The sequence below is a fragment of the Rhinatrema bivittatum genome, chromosome 9 (genome assembly GCF_901001135.1).
Source record: "Rhinatrema bivittatum chromosome 9, aRhiBiv1.1, whole genome shotgun sequence".
In the NCBI taxonomy this organism is placed as follows: Eukaryota; Metazoa; Chordata; class Amphibia; order Gymnophiona; family Rhinatrematidae; genus Rhinatrema; species Rhinatrema bivittatum.
The window spans coordinates 209,548,256-209,568,139 of NC_042623.1; the positions used below are offsets into that span (position 1 = coordinate 209,548,256).

Sequence of the window (19,884 nt, forward strand, 5' to 3'; positions counted from 1 at the left end):
ACATTCAATTTTACGAGCATCCCTTTTCTTAACCCGCTGACAGCCACTTCTCCTGGGCCAAGGAGGTGCTAGGGGCACGCAGTTGTCCCTAGCACCTCCTTTTAGCGCGAACCCTCATTTGCATGCTGTATCGCGTGCCTAGGAGAGAGATAGCTGGGCACGTGTTGAAAGAGAGGGTGCCAAAAATGGACATGCTTTTTTAGCTCGTCCATACTGTATTAATCTGAAAGGAAGTAACATAGTCTCAGTGCTATATAACCCTTATGAAATCCAGTCTGTAGTAGGGAAAGCCAGAGTTTGTTCTATATAAGATGTCAGTTGCAGATGCATAATCTTCTTAGTTACTTTTGCCAGTACAGGAAAATTTGAGATGGGCCTGTAGTTTTTATAAAGACTGGGATCTAAATATTCCTTTTTTTAGGATAGGGTGGACCCTGGATAGAGATAGAGAGGATAGAGGGACTCTGGAAAATAACCTTGATGTAAACTTGAGTTTGATTTCAGCCAGGAATTAATCAAGCAAAGATCTGTATCCTGAACATATTTGGTAGCGAATCTAATGAGGAGGAGGATTTTCTCCTCTGCTATAAAATAAACTGAAGACTAGGCACTGTGTCCTGACCAAAGGTCTATTTGTCATATTATCCTGTAGGCAACAAGAAAAGATTCATCGGGAATAAAATTGGATTGAATTGAAGCTACCGTACTTTGGTCTCAGAAGTAGAATATTTGATAAAGACCCCGAAAATTGCAAAACAAGCTTGGGGGTGGAACTTAATTTGCATACTATCAGTGCAGGCATGGGGAAACTTTCCTTTTTTATAGTTGATCGCTGAGTTTGATTGTCCCTTTGGGCGGTCGGGGCCATCATTGTAAAGTGGAAACAGTTTCACACCACCAAGACGCTGCCACATTTAGGTCATCTCTCCAAAGTTAAGGAAACTGCTTTGGAAGATCATTGTGAAGGCCCAAGTTGGCAGTATAGCCAGTGAGTGTATATGGACCATCAAAAGCCTTGATTTCATAAGTCTTCTCCGCCCAGTACTAGATTGCATAAGTCAATACACTAAAATTACTTTAAAAGAGGTCTCTGAGACTGGAGAAAACATTGACTGTTCTGCAATTTCAAGATTACTCCACAAACATAGCCTGGATGGGATGGTGGGAAAAAGGAAGCCACTGCTGAAGAAAATCCATGTGATGTGCTGCATGATGCTTGCAAAGAAACACCTAAGGCCTACTTACATGCATGTAGGAGAAGATTTTGTAGTCTGAGACCAAAGTGGATTTTTTTGGTCTCAGTGCTAAGCAGTATGTGTATTGTAAACAGAGCATCACCTTGCTAGCATCATCTCTACAGTAAAGCATGGTGGTGACAGCATGATGTCATGGGGATGCTTTACAGCAGCGGGGACAGGAAGGCTTGTGAAGATTGAGGGAAAGGAGGATGGTGCATAGTATGAGTGGATCCTAGAGGAAAATCTGTTCCAGTCTGCCGTGGTCCTGGAACTGGGGAGAAGATTCACCTTTCACCAGGACAGTGATCCTCAGCACAAAACAAAAGCAACAATAGCTAGCCTTGAGGTTTGCAGTCCAGAGATAATCCTCGGCCATCTTGAAATAACCTGAGCCTGTCTGCAAGAAGAATGGGCAAAACTGCACCATCCTGCTGTGCAAAGTTGATGGACACTATCCTAGATGACTCATGACTGTTATTGCTGCAAAAATGGGCTTCCATCAAGTATTGAATTTGAATTACACAATCAAGTATTGGGTAGAGAAGACTTATGAAATCAAGACTTTCCCTGTACGTACCCAGATCAGTCCAGACTCTTGGGTTTTGCCTCTCCTCCAGCTTATGGAATCAGAGAAAGTTTTACTGACACTGCCACTAAAGACGAGGTGCCTCCTGCAGTCCCTCAGTATTTCTCTGACTCCAGCAGATGGTGGAGGTGCAAAGCCTGCAGTCTGACTAAAAAAAAAAAAATTCAGAAAGGGCACATAGGCTTCTGTCTGTACCTCTCAGAAGGTTGCTAGACCCTAGTGAGGTCATCCCTTCTGGTATGTGAGGCTTGAGAGCAGGCGGTCGGGGACCTTGTACTGCTTGGATCCCTGACCGGACAGGGCTGATACCCGGAGGTTTCGGATCACTCGCTGGGATCTTTACTGCCTGTCGCCTCTTCAGGAGCCTGTTGCTTCTGCTCTTTTAAGGAAAGTGCCCCTTTCTCCTTTGTTAATGTTTGTTAAAGTTGCCAACAAAAAATAAAAACAAGCAACTACAGTGAGAAGTTTTTCTTTCCGTCGGGGGCAGTGCGTTTTCGCCTTTCTTCAGTCCCATCATCTGGCAGCCAATGTCGGAGCTTTTAATTTCTTTTCTCCCCTGCGTCATTCGGCTTCTCTCCCGTGCGGCATTCGACCGGGGGGGGGGGAGGGAGTCCAGTTTTGCTTGTGGATGCCACATGGGGTGGCCTGTTCTTCCTGCGGGGACATGTGGTTATGTCTTTCCTACACCGGCCTTTGTTCCAGATGCCTCCCCAGGAGGGAGGGGCCATCAGGGAACTCATTGGGCGACATGGGCAATTGGGCTCCCGTGTTTTAGGGCAGTGCAGGCCCCAAGGGAAAGAGGGGAGTCTGGATCTCCCTTTCCTGTCGTCTCTGGAGCCCCAGGTCTGCGGGGGAGATCATCAGCTGGCTGGGGGCCCTCCTGGCAGCAAGGAGGACCCCGGGGAACCTTCAGATTTGTCATCTTCATTTTCTTCTGAGTTTGTGCTCCTGCTCCATAAGGCCTTTAAGGCCAGGAAGGCTGTACATTGGGGTGCATCCAAGGAGGTCCCGGGACAGTCCGCCAAAAAGTCCAGGACCTCCACAGTCGCAGGGACCTCTAGGGTCCAGCAGCTCCTGAGAGCTGCAGCACCTGCGGCTGCCATGGATTCTTGCTCGACTGCATCTGATACCAAAGGGGCCCAGGGAGATGATTCCCAGGAGTCCAGGCATGGAGTTGGTCCGCTGGATCCAGATCTGTCCCTCTTGCAGGGTACGTCCCTTGAGAGTAATGACTCTAAGGTGGTCCATTTATTCCATAAGGAGGAGCTGAGCCCACTTTTTCCAACAGTGTTGGAGGAGTTGGGCATTGATGTCCTGCCACAGGATTCCAGTTTGGGGGCGGTGGACCCAGTCATTGTTGGTCTCCGGGGTCCCGCAAAGTCCTTTCCGTTCCATAGTTTGGTCAGTGCTCTTCTGTTCCGGGAGTGGGATACTCCGGACACTGGTTTGAAGGTCAGCAAGGCGATGGACAGATTGTATTCATTGCCCAAGGAGGTGCTCGACCTGCTCAAGGTTCCCAAGGTGGATGACGCAGTTTCTGTGGTCACCAAGAAGACCACATACCGGTCACCGGAGCAGCGGCTTTAAAGGATCTTCACAATTAAAAAAAAAAAAACAAAAAACTGGAGGTACACCTCAAGACGATCTCTGAAGTTTCCGTGCTTGGGCCGCCATATGTGGCAGTTTCATGCTGCAAGCTGGTCGTCTTCACTGGGTTCAGCAACTGCAGGGGGACAAGTCTTTTTCTGAGGCTGAGGCCCTTCAAGCGGAACGGCTGGAGGACGTAGTGGCAAGAGTTTCCCATCTTCTTGTTCCCGTTTCAAGGGGAATCGAAGATTCCGAGGGTCCGGGCCCAGACACTTGGGTCCAACTCTGAGACAAGTCTCTGCTCGACAGTCATCTTGGTCTCAGTCCTTTCAAGGTCATCGACCCGGCAGGGACTGATCCTCCCAGGAAGGCAGTAGTGCCAAGTTCTCTCAATGAGGCGAGACTGGTCCAATCTTCGGTTCTGCAGATAGGAAGACACCTATCTTTTATGAGGAGTGAAGAAGATCACGTCGGACCAATGGGTCTTAAGTGTGATAAGGCACGGTTACGCTTTAGAGACCAATTTCTCATGTCTCCTTGCTTGTATCGACACAAGGAACTCACGGACAGTCCTGGACTTAAAGAAGGTGAACTTGGCGCTGAAGGTTCCACGGTTCTGAATGGAGACGTTGAGCTCCATGATTGCAGCAGTCCACAAAGGGGAGTTTCTGGCCTCTCTGGATTTGACTGAGGCTTATCTCCACGTCGGAATTTGATCGGATCACCAGCGTTATCTGAAGTTCATGACTCTGGGTGATCACTTTCAGTTCTGCGCCCTCCCCTTTGGTCTAGCTACAGCGTCCAGGACTTTCTCTGAAGGGAGGGTGTTCTGGTTCATCCCTATCTGGATGACTGGTTGATTCGAGCGGTCGAAATTCCTGTGCTGGATGATGGTGGATTTGATCCTCAGTCATCTCCGATCACTAGGGTGGATCGTCAATTTAGCCAAGAGTCATCTGGTTTCTTTCCAGAATCTGGAATTCCTGGGAGCACTTTTCGACATGAGGACGGGGAGAGTCTTCCTTTCCAAGCAACGCATTCCCAAGCTTCAGGTTCAGTAGTTGTTAGTCAAGCGAGTTCCCGGAGTCTGGGGTTATTTACAAGTGCTCGGGTCTATGGCTTCTACCTTGGAGCTGATACCCTGGGCTTTTGCTCACATGAGGCCTCTGCAATCAGCCTTACTGTCTCGCTGGGACCCAATGTCGGAGCGTTGTCAGCTACCTCTTCCTCTCCCAGAGCCTGTACGGTCCAGTCTCTCATGGTGGCTCCGCCGGGACAAGTTGAGTCGTGGCTTGGACCTCGATGTTCCAATCTGGATGGTCATTACTACCGATGCCAGTCTTTTCGGATGGGGAGCAGTATGTCAGCATCAGTCGGTGCAAGGCCGTTGGTCCCTGGAGGAAGCTTCCTGGTTCATCAAACAGCTAGAGATGAGGGCGTTACATCTGGCCCTGCTAGCGTTTCTCCCCTTGATCAGGGGCTGGTCGGTGAGGATCTTGTCGGTCAGTGCAACAGTGGTGGCCTAAATCATCCACCAGGAAGGCACCAAGAGTCATCTGTGGCTCAGGAAGATTGGCTTCTGGTGGAGAGGATAGAGCAGCATCTGGAGCGTCTGGCAGCCTCACACATAGCAGGCTTGGACAACTTGCAAGTGGATTTCCTAAGTCGCCAGTAGCTGGATTCCGGGGAGTGGGAGCTGTCCGAGGAGGCGATGTCCCTCGTTTGTCATCAGTGGGAGACCCCCTGCGTGGATTTAATGGCGACCTTCCGAAATGGTAAGGCTTCGCATTCCTTCAGTTGGCGGAGAAAGAGAGAAGCAAAGGAGTAGACACCTTGGCCCTACCTTGGCCGATGAATGTCCTGCTGTATATGTTTCCTCCTTGGCCTCTGGTGGGCAAAATTCTCCGGAGAATAGAGGTTCATCTGGGAACGTTGATTCTGGTGGCGCCGGATTGGCCGTGGCATCCATGGTTTAAAGACTTGATCAACCTAACAGTGAACGATCCTCTTTAGCTCGCCCATCTACCGAACCTACTGCGATGGACTAATTTGTTTCAATCAGGCAGATCAATTCTGACTAGCTGCTTTGGCTTTTGAAAGGTGACGTCTGAAGGAAAAAGTTTATTCAGATGCGGTCATTGCTATACTCTTGCAATCTAGGAAGTCTTCTACCTCTCTCCTATGCGAGGGTGTGGAGCGTTTTTGATTCCTGGTGTTCCGGCTGGAAGGTGGACCCCAGAAGAGCGTCTCTGCACCATATTTTGGCCTTCCTTCAGGATGGTTTGGCAAAAGGGCTGTCCTTCAATTCACTTAAGGTTCAAATGGCGGCGCTAGGTTGCTTCCGAGGCACGGTTCGTGGTGCGTCGCTTTCGGCACATCCGGACATTGTCCGTTTTTCTTTGAGATGTGAAGCACCTGCGCCCTCCCGTTCGACAGCCGTGCCTGTCTTGGATCCTTAATGTGGTCTTGCGGAGTTTCTGTGCTCCCCCTTCGAGCCTCTGCAGCATGCGACTATAAAGGATCTCACTTTGAAAGTGGTCTTTTTGGCGGCTATCTGTTCAGCGCTCAAAATTTCTGAACTTCAAGCTCTTTCCTGCAGGAAGCCCTTTTTGAGACTCTTGGACGAGGGTCCCTTGCAGAATGTGCGCATTCTACTCATTGTCAGGCAGCTTCTTGGACAGAGTGTCCATTAGTCTCTCCTCAGGATATCTGTAGGGCGGCTACATGGAAGTCATTGCACACCTTTGCTAGACATTATTGCTTAGATGTCCAGTCCCTGGGGGCTGGAAATTTTGGCATGAGTGTGCTACGAACGGGACTCTCCCAGTCCCACCCTACTTAGAGAAGCTTTGGTACATCCCAGGAGTCTGGATTGATCTGGGTACATACAGGGAAAGGAAAACTGGTTCTTATCTGCTAATTTTCATTCCTGTAGTACCACAGATCAGTCCAGACTCCTGCCCTTGATTAGCAAATGGTATTGGGAAAGTCCATGCGATCTGTTTGTTTTTGCTGTATGGTCTGTGAAGAAGCACAGGGTTTGTTGATCCCACGCAGGTTTTTGGTATGAGGGTGTTTTGTTGTTGCCTGTTTTATGGTTAACCTCTTCCCCCCTGTTCATTTAGGGGAGTAGGCATAGTTACTTGATTCTTCTTTATAGTTCTAGCTTGGGTACAGATTAATACTGAGGGACTGCAGAAGGCACCTCGACTTAAGTGTCAGTGTCAGTAAAACTTTCTCTGACTCCATCTGCTGGAAGGGAAGCAAAATCCAGGAGTCTGGACTGATCTGTGGTACTACAGGAACAAAAATTACTAGGTAAGAACCAATTTTCCTTTTGAAGGGCCATATACGATCACTGGCCATATTGCCAACTTAGGCCTATATTTATAAAGGGTTTTGTTCCATTCTGTGTCTATGGGGGGAAAATACTTTGTACATGATCCTCCTTAGCTGGATAAACATATCTGGCTAACTTTGGAGGAATATTCAGTAGTACAGCTGCACTATTTAATAGAGGTAGCCAGATAAGTATCTGGCTAACTTTAGGACAGCTCTATGGCATGACCAGAATTAGTCAGATATGTTATCCAGCTAAACGAACTCCTCCCAGAAATGCCTTCTGTTATCTGGCTGAATTTTAGCTGCATAAGTGCCCAAAATATTCATTTAGTTTCTCAATCCGCTCGATTCAGTATTCAAATGAGACACAAATCAAAGCGGTGCCTAAAGCGCGGTCAGAGTTCGCTGTTGATTTTACTGTATAGGACGTTATATGACGCCTATACAGTATCCTGGGTGTGCTGCACAATGCGTTCTTCCATAAATGTCATTTCAATGGAACAGGAGTTCATCGATCTTGAAAAATATCCCATTGTTCCCCCTTCGTGACATCATCACCGCGTCATAATCCGATCTTGGACGTGTATATAAATCGCATCTCCAAGTAAGAAAGTCCCTTTGTATTTGAGTTGAGGCAGGACAGACCAGTTCAAACTGTTCCTTTGGATATCTATCGGAAGATCGGCACCACTTTACTCTCAACAGGCAAGAAGCATACTAATGGATGCTTCTTTCCAAGAGGCCCCACATGGACGCCCAGAGGCCACGCTAGCTACATACCCTGCTACCAACCTTTCCGGGTGCTCCAGACAGCGGCTCTCCGACCGACATCCATGGTCTGGGTGTCCATGCTCGGAGGCCCTGCTAGTTTTACGGAGCCTTGGATGTTCTTCAGAAGAGGCAGTAATGTCCATGGTCGCAGGCCCCGCTACCTTCGAACGTCCATGGCCTGTGTGTGTGGTGGAGAGCCGCTGCCTGGAGCGCCCAGAAAGGTTGGTAGTGGGGCCTGCGATATGGATGTTCCCGCCTCTTTCCAACCGATATCCATGGCCTGGGCGTCTATGCTCAGAGGCCCCACTAGTTTTACGGAGCCTGGGCGTCTATGCTCAGAGGCCCCACTAGTTTTACGGAGCCATGGACGTTCGTCAGAAGAGGCAGGAACATCTTGGGTCGCAGGCCCCGCTACCTTCGAACGTCCATGGCCTGTGTGTGGCGGAGAGCCACTGCCTGGAGCGCCAGAAAGGTTGGTAGTGGGGCCTGCAATTATGGATGTTGTCTCCTCTTTCCGACCGACCGTCCATGGCTCCGTAAGACTAGCGGGACATCCGAGCGTAGACGTCACCTCTCTTCCTCCAGCGTCTAGATGCTGTCCATTGGGCCCCTCTTCTTTCAGGGTCATTTTTCATTTTTATGCTTTTGGCTCTTTGCTGTATGCTGTGCATGTGGCCCTCTTCTTTCAGGGTCATTCTTTTTTTCATTTATCTCATTTTGGCTCCTTGCTGTATGCTGTCCATGTGGCCCTCTTCTTTCAGGGTGCTCGATGCTGTCTCTACATTCATTAAACCCATTTTCTGTTTTTTTTCTCTCAGACAATCATGCCAGGAAAACATTCCATTGCATGGGTAGAGGCTAAGTCTGGAGATCGGCAGCAGCAGGCAGGCACAAGTTCAGGCTCTTGCTTGATGCTGTCCATGGGCCCCTCTTGTTTGTGGTTTTTTATACCCCTGTTACATGTAACTTTATATTTCCCTCTCAGTTTCAACATATTTATCCCCCTGTTATTCGTAAACCGATGTGATATGTCTATGAACATCTGTATATAAAAAGTTTTAAATAAATAAATGCATGATTTCATAAAATGTTTCGAACAGTTATCAATTTAGATGAGCTGCCCATGAGCTGAGCCGGTAGTTTCGGACTACATCTTGCTCACACATGCCAAACAGAATTGTCCATGGGTGAAAGATACATTGTGGACACGGTCTGCCGATGGCCCTGTCTTGTCCAGGGATGACACTGTCTTGCTGTGCCTGCATGAAAAACAAAACACAACACAAGAAAATGAGCATAACATAATAAAACAACATAAAACAATCTTGATAATTCATTTAACAAATGGAAGCAACTGCACAACAGTCTGCGGGGCCTCAGGGATGCCCATATCTAGATGCCGGAGGAAGGCTTGGCGCGGTGCCCTCCCGGCGTCCGTAGCGGCGTCCATGTCTCCGCTGGACCCGTGGAGCCTCAGGGATGCCCAAATTTAGATGCCAGAGATGCTGCGGTTCGTTAACAACATTCAGCACATATATATACCTCCTCCGGTCTTGCTGCTGCTCTAGAATTTGCTCGCCGAGCATTTCTGATTCTGGTTTTCATCCATAGGAAAAAGATCGCCAAAGCCAATATATACATGTAGTCCAAGATGCTATCTGAGTCAGACTGTCATAAAAGCACAGCACCACACTAACGCCAGGGTCAGGGTAGGCGCTAAATTTACAGGTTAAAAGATGCTCGTTAAAGACGTGCTATTGTGGATGTGCATTACTGTATCGAGGGGACTAGCCAATCCGGTCATTATATACCATTTACATACCATCTGCATGCGGCGGGCGCTAATTGTTACGCGTCTCTTTCGGCAGGCGCTAAGGACTCGCAGGTGCCTATACTGAATCGCTCGTCCATCTTACGCGCCGAAAACACACGTCTAATTCACGTTAAAATGCGTGTTGGCCCTACCGTGCTGTACTGTATCGGCCCAAATGTGAGGTGTACAAGATGTGAAAACTTTTACAAGGCGCTGTACAGTGTACCTGCCTAAAACCCTGGTGTGAAATGTTTTCTGTAATAGTTTTTAAAGAACATTCTCAGGTTCCACTTTCTCTTCACACAACGTGCTAGTAGTGACATACTTGACAAAGTTAGGTTTGACGAGAGGTATTTTCGTTTCATTGGGATACTTTAAGGGGCGAATAGTTGTAATAGTCTGGTATTCAAGGTGGGATCCTCCAGGCAACCTTTGAGACCTGAGGTACAATTAAACTGAAGATTAGTAGAAGAAATTGTGGCAAATGCATCCTGATAAATTTATGAAAGAAAAGGATCATTCTCATATTCCCAAGTAACAGTTTTCATGAAGAAAGAATTGGATAATACATATGGAATATCTGTTAAGCGTTGCTTTAGAATATTTTGCTTAAAATGGTTAAATTAAGATTCAGTTCGATACTCCCATTTACATATATATATATTTTTTTTATTTCTGTACCCTAAGGTTTGACACACAATTTTCCCATCTTACCCTGCCATATTACAAGATGTCTGCTTTATCAGTATCTGATATTCTGAGCCGAGGAAACTCTGGTATGGGAAGGGGATGTGAGGATTATGGAAAGGGATTTGTGTTTTACTTGAAACACTCCCTGTCTGAAGATCTGGATGAAGAATTAAGTGAAGTAAGACTGCTGTTTGCTGTCACCCTAAACTGTTTCATCAGCTAGAAATAGGATTTTTTAAAATTTATTTTGAGCTCTTAAAATGTATCTATTTTAGAAAAAGGAGGCCCATGTCTTATAAATTTTGTTTTTTAAACTGTCTGTTTCTTCCTGCTCCTTTCTACGTCCAGCTCATTTGGGACCAGTGAGGGGATCTGGACGTGAAAAGGAGCAAGAAGGTCATTCTTGGCTACCTGGGGCTGTTTTTAGTCTTTCTCTAGACCAGCCATGTATCATTCCCTAGGGCTCCTTTGGAGTCCTGCAGTACTGGGCACTAAATCTGGCCACTAAGTGTTGCCATTATGCAATGACTTATGAATCCCTCACAACAGGGGCTGTAAACGCAGCCAACAATATATCTGGATTTAGTGTGTTGATTTTTATGAGTGTCCAGTAAGTTTGATGTAATATTAATGATTTAGCATTCTTCATTCTTTAAAAGTACAAATCTATTTTTGTATTTATTTTTCAGTGACACTAAATTGGCTTTTCAGAAAAATTATCCCCAAAAGGCTACTTGGGGTAAATTGCCACATACATTTAAATAATCTAAATTAGTCTGATGCCAAATGTAATTATAAAATGTTTCCATGGTTGCACTGCCCAAAATGATACAGTACATCTGCTGTATTACTTGAATTATAAAATATATATTTATTTAAGTGGAAGTCTTGTGATCAAAATCAAAAGGGGCTTGTTCAGCCAGGTGGAAATTTCCTGCTGACTGAACAGTAAGCTGAAGAGCTAATGAGCCTTGAAGAGAGCTTCCTGCTACTGTTCTCAACTCCTAATGTTTTATGCTGGCAGAGTGATTAGGGGTGATGGTATATAATCTTCTGCATCCACATTCCTGGCCCAGCAATAGGCAGTGTACAATAGATAAAGAAAATAGAACATAATCAATAAATATAAAAGTTGCAAAAAGAATCTCCAAAAGGTTACAGCAAATACCAAACTAAAAGAACCATATAATCTCAAGTCAATCCAAACCTATGCATCTTGTTCCATGCATTTAGCTTAAAGGAAGAGGAAAGAGTACCCTCAAACTTGTATTGCATGTCTCGCCAACAGATCTTAATTCCCTGTATTGGCAGTTGTACTTCAGAAAACTATGGTCAGGCCATATGAAATATTCATGACTTTACCCTTTTCTTTCCCCTAAAACTGAGAGGGTTTTGTTCCAACATGTTCTTGTTCATACCCGGATAAGTCCAGACTCCTGAAATTATGCCTCCCTTCCAGCAGATGGAGACAGAGAAAGTTTCGCTGGCATATATAACCCAGAGTGCCACCTGCAGTCCCTCAGTATTTCTCTGTTGCAGAAGAACCCCAAGTCGACTCGGTTTTTCAGTCGCAGAAGAGACCACGGAGCAGAGAACGTAGATGCTCTGGTTCTACCTTGGCCCCGGGTAATTCTCCTTTACGTGTTCCCTCCGTGGCCTCTGATAGGAAAACTGATATGGTGAATAGAAAATTACCCCGAAGTGATTCTGGTGGCGCCAGAGTGGCCAAGGCACCCTTGGTTCGCAGATCTGGTCAAACCTGGTGGTCGATCATTTGCCAAACCACCTTTGACAGGGTCTAATATTTTCAGATTGGGCAGATTGCTTTTTTCTCGTGGCTTGGCTTGTTTGAGAGAAAAAGGATATCCAGAAGATGTCATTATCACTTTGAGCAAGCTAGGAAGACTTCAACTTCTTAAGCTTATGTCAGTCTGGAAAGTCTTTGAGTCCTGGTGCACCAGCCAAGGAGTAGTTTCGACTTGGGCCTCGATAACTCATGTCTTGGCATTCATGCAGAAGGGTTTGGAGAAAGGTCTGACCTTTAGCTTTCTTAAGGTGCAGGTTGTGGCCTTGGGCTGTCTTCAAGGCAAGGTACATGAAGTGTTGGCTGCTCACCCAGATGTGGTTTGCTTCCTTCGCAGGGCAAAGTATCTGCATCCCCCGTTGCGGAAGATATATCCCTCATGGAACCTAAATCTAGTCCTTAGAGGGATGTTTGAGGCTCTTTTTGAACCATTAAGACAGGCAACGGTAAAGGATCTCACATTGAAGGTGGTGTTTCTGGAAGCCATTTGTTTCGCCCGCAGGATTTCGGAACTACAAGCGCTGTTGTGTAGAGAGCCTTTCCTGAAGATCTCTGATTCTGGACTTTCTTTAAGGATGGTGCCCTCTTTTCTTCCAAAGGTTGTGTCAGCATTCCATTTGAATCAGACAGTGGAACTTCCGGCATTTCTGGATTTGGACGCGTCGGCGCCGCATGCTAAAGACCTACAATCAAAATCATAGAGCATATAGAAAGAAATGGTTTAATGGAACACGGTCAACATGGATTTACCCAAGGGAAGTCTTGCCTAACAAATCTGCTTCATTTTTTTGAAGGTTAATAAACATGTGGATAAAAGTGAATCGGTAGATGTAGTAGTGTATTTGGATTTTCAGAAGGCATTTGACAAAGTCCCTCATGAGAGGCTTCTAAGAAAAAAGTCATGGGATAGGAGGATTATAAATTGGTTAAAAGACAGGATTATAAATTGGTTAAAAGACAGGAAACAGAGAGTAGGATTAAATGGTCCGTTTTCTCAGTGGAAAAGGGTAAACAATGGAGTGCCTCAGGGATCTGTACTTGGACCGGTGCTTTTCAATATATTTATAAATGATCTGGAAAGGAATACGACGAGTGAGGTTATCAGATTTGCGGATGATACAAAATTATTCAGAGTAGTTCAATCACAAGCAGATTGTGATACATTACAGGAGGACCTTGCAAGACCAGAAGATTGGGCATCCAAATGGCAGATGAAATTTTATGTGGACAAGGTCAAGGTGTTGCATATAGGGAAGAATAACCCTTGCTGTAGTTACACAATGTTAGATTCCATATTAGGAGCTACCACCCAGGAAAAAGATCTAGGCATCATAGTGGATAATACTTTAAAATCGTCGGCTCAGTGTGCTGCAGCAGTCAAAAAAGCAAACAGAACGTTAGGAATTATTGGGAAGGGAATGGTTAATAAAACAGAAAATGTTATAATGCCTCTGTACCGCTCCATGGTGAAACCGCCCCTTAAATACTGTGTACAATTCTGGTCGCCGCATCTCAAAAAAGATAAAGTTGCGATGGAGAAGGTACAGAGAAGGGCAACCAAAATGATAAAGGGGATGGAACAGCGCACTTATGAGGAAAGACTGAAGAGGTTAGGTCTGTTCAGCTTGGAGAAGAGATGGCTGAGGGGGGATATGATAAAGGTCTTGAACGAGTAGATGTGAATCGGTTATTTACACTTTCGGATAATAGAAGGACTAGGTGGCAAGTAGCACATTTAAGACTAATTAGAGAAAATTCTTTTTCACTCATTGCACAATTAAACTCTGTAATTTGTTGCCAGAGGATATGGTTAGTGCAGTTAGTGTAGCTGGGTTCAAAAAAGGTTTGGATAAGTTCTTGGAGGAGGTCCATTAACTGCTATAATCAAGTTTACTTAGGGAAAAGCCACTGCTATTAATTGCATCAGTAGCATGGGATCTTCTTGGTGTTTGGGTAATTGCCAGGTTCTTGTGGCCTGGTTTGGCCTCTGTTGGAAACAGGATGTGAAGCAGGCTTTGTTGCATTACCTCAAAGTTTCTAATAACTTCAGGGAGTCTGACCATCCTTTTGTGCTATGGAGTGGCCCTAAGAAGGGGCAGAAGGCTTCAAAGTCTACAATAGCACGATGGTTGAAGGAAGCAATAATCTCGGTTTATATCTGTAAAGGACATCCTGTCCCGGTGGGATTGAGGGTTCATTCAGTTCGGTTGCAGGTGACGTCTTGGGCCGATGTCAATGTCGCCGCAGGAAATTTTGTCAGGTGGCTACTGGGAAGTCATTGCACACTTTTGCCAGACATTGTTTGGATGTCCAAGCCCCAGAGACCATGGGCTTTGAGAGTGTTCTTCGAGTGGGTGTCTCGCAGTCCCACCTTAATTATGGAAGCTTGGGTACATCCCAGGAGTCGGGACTGATCCGGGTATGAACAAGAAATGAAAATTAGTTCTTCCCTGATCATTTTCGTTCCTGGAATACCACAGATCAGTCCAGAGTCCCGCCTTGTGTAGTGGAGAGTCCACTTGTTCTTCTGTAAAGGCTCTATTGTATATAGGCTGCAGATCTACTTCGGGTTTCAAGTTTGTTCTGCTGGTTGGGAGTTATGACGTGAAGAGTTTTTCTTTCAAGGCAGGGTTTTATCCTCTTTCCCCTTGCTCATTGTAGGAAGTTGTCTTGCATGTTTATTAGGATTGTTTAGGAATAATCTTGGCTTGGGTACAGGTCAATACTGGGGACTGTAGATGGCAATCCGGGTTATATGTCAGTGCCAGTGAAACTTTCTCTGTCACCATTTGCTTGAAGGGAGGCATAATCCCAGGTGTCTGGACTGATCCGTGGTATTCCAGGAACAAAAATTAGCAGGTAAGAACCAATTTTCCTTTATCATGTGGAAGACTGACCAAAAGCAAGGATGTCATAACAGAAAAAATCTAGCGCTCACAAAAACTGTCCAAGATTTCTTAATTCACGGCATACACACAAGAAAGCAGTTGTTGTTGTTCTGGGACTTAACACTTCAATTCATTTTTCAATTAAAGGGGACTGGAGCTTCTCATGACTCTTAAAATTAACACCAATATTTTAAATTTGTCCCATGCAATAATTGGGGTAGCCAATGCAGAGAGCATAAAAGAGGGCTAGCAGCCGTTTACCTAGCCTGCCTCAGCACAACCCTTGCCACAAAGTCCTGGACTACGTATAGCTTACGTGTGAGTCCTACAAGAAGGCCCACACACAGGCCTTCACAGTAGTCCAGTTGTAAAATTGCTAGTGCATGCATCACTGTCCTAAAAGATTTCATGACAATGTATGGGCAGTTTTAGGAAGGTGTTGCACACAGCCAAACTAGAATGCAATCTGAAATTAAACCAACCCTGAGTAAGAATAGGTAGAGGCTTAGTTAGAACATAGCTAAAAAAACATTTGATTCTATCTGCATGGCTAAGAATTCCAAATGAGGTGGCACCTACTAGAAGTTGCAAGCATATAAGATGTATTTAAATGAAAAGGGTTTAAAACATAGCATCTTTAGAATTATCACTCAGCCTCTTACCTTTGGGTGCAATATTGGTGTTATATTTTCTATCAGAATTAATGTGGGTTTGTGATATTTAGTAGCAGTAATGTATGTCTTCTAAAAGAGCCTCTAGTTTTTGGATTAGAGGAAATGTTTATGAGATTATCATCATAACGATACATCAATAAAGATACATTCCCTGTACGTACTCAAATCAGTCCAGACTTCTGGGTTTTGCCTCCTTGCTGGCAGATGGAGACAGAGAAAGTTTCACTGACACTATACATAATCCAGTGTGTCACCTGCAGTCCCTCAGTATTTCTCTGTCTCCAGCAGATGGTAGATGGTGTAAAACCTGCAGTCTGGAGAGGAAAAAAAAAAAGATTAAAAGACAAAATTTCTGGATCCTCCCAGTGGGGTGTGAGTTCCTGGTGGGGGAGCTCAGTGATGAGGTTTTTCAGCAGCTTCTCTGCCTGCAGAGGAGACCAGGTGTTGGCTCCGTGGCACTGAGGGACTGTTCCCCTGCTTGTCATTGAGGTGCAGGGAGAAACGGTGTGTGCTTGCAGCAAAAGCAGTATGGCATTCAGGGGGTCTACGTCAAGCATGACCGCACCTGTAGAATAAGCCTTGCAGGTGATGGGGTCTAGTGCTGAGGCTTTCCCAATCAGTGCAGAAATGGCGGCCATTTTCAATTCCCTAGCAGAGTCTGCAGGAGAGGCAGGGAAATCTCCTTGACTGTTACCAGCGGTTCTCTGTTACGCAGAGTTGCAGAGAGGAGAGGAGTCTCTGGTTCTGGTAGAGGTCTCCTGCAGTTTTAATTTGCTTATGCACAAAGCATGTTTAGCGGGATGCTGGCTCTTGGCCCCAGTCTCCATTCTCAGCCAGGCAAGAGGCCTAAGCTGTTGAGGAGCTCTTCAGGCCGATGATTTTCGATGTCGATGAAACAGATCCGGGCCTAAATGCGCTGGAAGTGCAGGCAATCTTTGTTTAGCAGTGTGGTAGTCCACAGCAGTGGTTCTTTTCCCGCATGCGTAGGCATGTGCCTGCATTCTCGCCGCATTGCAGTTGCATGTGCAGGGACTTGCATGCATAAGGCCATGGCCTAGATTTAAGCGCGGACGTCTGCAGCCTAGACTTGAGCGCGTATTTGCACAGGTACTTGTGCGTGTACGACCGCAACCTAGTCTTGAGTGCGTATTTGCGCACGTCATGGAGGGGTATGCGTGTAAGCCTGGGTGGCATTGGTGTGCGCCCTGGAGGCCGCCTAGAGCCAAAGTTCAGGAGAGCTAGGCTCTGGTGACAAACAGATCCAAGCGCTTGCTATTTGTTAGACTTGCCATCTGATAGCAATTCAGTTCTCATTCTCTCTTGTGTCAGCACTGTTTAGAAGCTCAAAGCGATTTGACTACTACAGCTTTTGCCCTTGTTGGGACATCCCCTCGGCATATGGTGTCTCGGGAGGGGAGTGGAGTGGGAGGCGAGGCAATGGTCAGTTCTCTTCCTCCCTTGTTCCTGAGGGCAGAAGCTTCCCTGTGAGAGAGAGGTTGGAGAGAGCAAGTTTGGGCCTATGGGCTCAGGTATAGATCCATCTTCCTCCTGGGTGGAATGTTTCCAGGTCCTGTAAACCTTTCTGCAGGGGCACCCAGCAAAGGCAAAGCTCTCTTCTATGTAGGGATTGCATGCTCTGGCCTCCCATTTGTCAGTCACAGTGGGCGAATGCTGCAGGGAGGCTGTCCCTTGGTAATGTTCAAGGGGGTGTGGATCATGAGACATCATAGGATTCCAATGGGGAATTGGCTTTCTCACCTCTAGAAGAGGGAGAAATTGCATATGATTGAGCAGTGTCTGAAGCGGCTCTCTAATTTTTTTTTCTTTTTTCACAGAGATATCTTGCTGAGTTTGTTGGCTCAGACCCTGAACATGCTTATGTGGCTGGAGGTCAATTTTAAGTTAAATGTCCTGTTTCTTTTCCCTCCGTATCCAATTCAAGAGATATTAGATTTAAAGAAGAAAAACTCTGATGTCCAACTCTGAGGTCCTTCATAGCGGCCATACGCAAGGGACTTCTTGGCATCTCTTGCCTTGATAGAAGCATATCTGCACATAGCCATCAGGCCAGAGCACCAGAGATTCTGGAGCTTCATGGTCCTAAGTGAACATTTTTGGTTTCGAACCCTTCCCTTCGACTGGCAATGGCTCCATGTACCTTCATCAAGCTGATGGGGAGGGTGGCCAAATTGCAAAAGGAGGGTATGTTGGTATATCCGTATCTGGATGTCTGGCTCTTTCATGCGAAATCCGATTACCTTTGTCGAGAAGTAGTACAAAAGTTACCAATGTGCTTAAAGTCTCTAGGATGGTTGGTGAACTTAGCATGAGCCATTTAGTTTTCTTACAAACTCTGGAGTATCTGGGAGCTCAGTTCCACACACTGGCATAGAGTGTTTCTCACCAAGAGAGATTTGCTGAAATTGCAGTGTTAGATTAGGTTTCTGCTAGAGCTTTCAGTGCCCAGGGTCTGGGACTATTTACAGGTCCTGGGTTCTATGGCATCGACATTGGAATTGATGCATTGGGCGTTTGCACATATGCGGCTTTTGCGGGGGGGCTCTTCTCTCCCGCTGGAATCCGTTACTGGAACAGTTTCATCTTCCCCTTCCATTAGAGAGGGAAACCAGGGACATTCTTTTGTGGAGGCCTGCTCGCACCAGTCTCGAGCGTAGTGTGGAATTGGAGATTCTGAATTGGTTAATAGTCACCACCGATGCAAGCCTCTCTGGATGGAGAACAGCGTGGCAAGATCAGTCGGCACAAGGCCAGTAGTTGAAACAGGAGGCCTCATGGCCTATCGGTCGGTTTGAGGCGAGAGCAGTGCATTTTGAATGCTTGCCTATTTGCCAAGGTTACATGGCCATCCAGGATGGACTATCGGACAATGCGGCGACAGTGGACTACATCGACCATCAAGGCAGAATCAAGAATCGGGCAGTGGCTCGAGAAGCCCCGGAGTTGTAACTCTGGGAAGAGCAGCACTTGGAGCGGCTGGCCACATCTCACATCACCAGATTGAACAAAATTTAGGTGAATTTTGTCAGTCTGATAAAGTTAGACCCCAGGGAATGGGAACTGTCGGAGACAGTGATGTCTCATTCACGGAAGATGGAGCTATCCCGACCAAGAAGAACACCAAGGTGTCGCGGCTTTACAGCTGCTGAACAGAATACAATACAAAGGAATCGGAGCTCTGGTGCTGCCATGGACTTGAGGGATTCTTCTTTGTCTTCCCTCCCGTGGCCTCTGGTGGACAAGGAATTACGGCAGATCAAGAAACATCCGGGCAATGTGATCCTGGTAGCTCCAGAATGGCCACATCTACCATGCTTCCCAGATCTGATCAACATGGCCATAGATGGATCCCTGAGGTTCGGACATTGATCGAATGCTTTCCACTGGGGCCCAATATTTTTAGGCCAGGCGGCTCACTTCTGTTTTGAGGCTTCACTTCTGAGAAGAGATGGAGGGGATATTTCGAAGTGGTTATTTCCACCTTATTGCAGGTTAGGTGATCTTCTACATCCTTGACATCTGTGCGAATTTGGAGGATCTTCGAGTCCTGGCCCTACTGTTGATGGAGTGCAGCCTTAGTCTGTTCAGGCTATGGTGTCGCATATTTTGGCTTTTCTACATAAAGGTTCTGGTCAAGGGACTGGCCTTCAACTCTGAGAGTACAAGTAGTGACACTGGGTTGTCTCCGAGGTAAGGTGCAAGGGTATTCTCTGTCCGCACATTCTGATGTTATACATTTCCTTCAGGGAGATAAGAACTTGCGTCCTCAGGTGCGGAACATTTGTCCATCTTGGAATCTGAATCTAGTCCTTGGAGGATTGTGTGAGGCTTGGTTTGAACCATTAAAGAGAACTATGGTTAAAGACTTAACTCTTAAAGTGGTTTTCTTGGTGGCTATTTTTTCAACCAGGAGAATTTCGGAGCTCCAGGCACTATCATGTCAAGATCCCTTCCTACAAGTGTCTGATTCGGAAGTATCTTTATGCATGGTGCTTTCTTTTCTGCCTGAGGTAGTCTTGGTGTTCCATTTTAGGCAGAAGAGCTTCCAGCTTTTATGGATTTGGATTCCTCTACACCTTACATGGGGGAGCTTAGGTTCTTAAATTGGAGGCATGCATTATTGCGGTATATAAAGGTCACCTTTGATTGCTGTAGATGGGATTACCTCTTTGTACTGGGAAGTGGTCTAAAGAAGGGAAATAAGTAGTCTAAGGCTACAGTTGTGCAGTGGACTGAAAGAAGCAATCGAGTTGACTTACATTTCTAAAGAGCGCCCGCTGCCAAGGGGTTTAGTGGCGCACTTGACTCGTTCTCAGGTGACTTCTGGGCTGAGTCTCCGCATGAAATTTGCTGGGCAGCTACTGGGAAGTAGTTGCACATTTTCGCTAGGCATTATCACTTACTTGTGGGGGATCCAGTTTCCATGTGCTTTAGTTAGTGTTCTATGAGCGGAACTCTCCAGGGCCCACCCGA

At 46.2% G+C, this 19,884-nt stretch overlaps 1 protein-coding gene across 2 annotated transcripts in view; it reads left to right on the plus strand.

Moving 5' to 3' along the window:
- HPS3 (HPS3 biogenesis of lysosomal organelles complex 2 subunit 1) overlaps positions 1-19,884 on the plus strand; it is an 87,614-nt gene that overhangs the window by 44,045 nt on the left and 23,685 nt on the right. For both annotated transcript variants that reach the window (XM_029616514.1, XM_029616517.1), the window contains exon 10: positions 10,025-10,205. In XM_029616514.1, the coding sequence (XP_029472374.1) occupies positions 10,025-10,205 (181 nt within the window). The remainder of the gene's footprint in view (positions 1-10,024; positions 10,206-19,884) is intronic.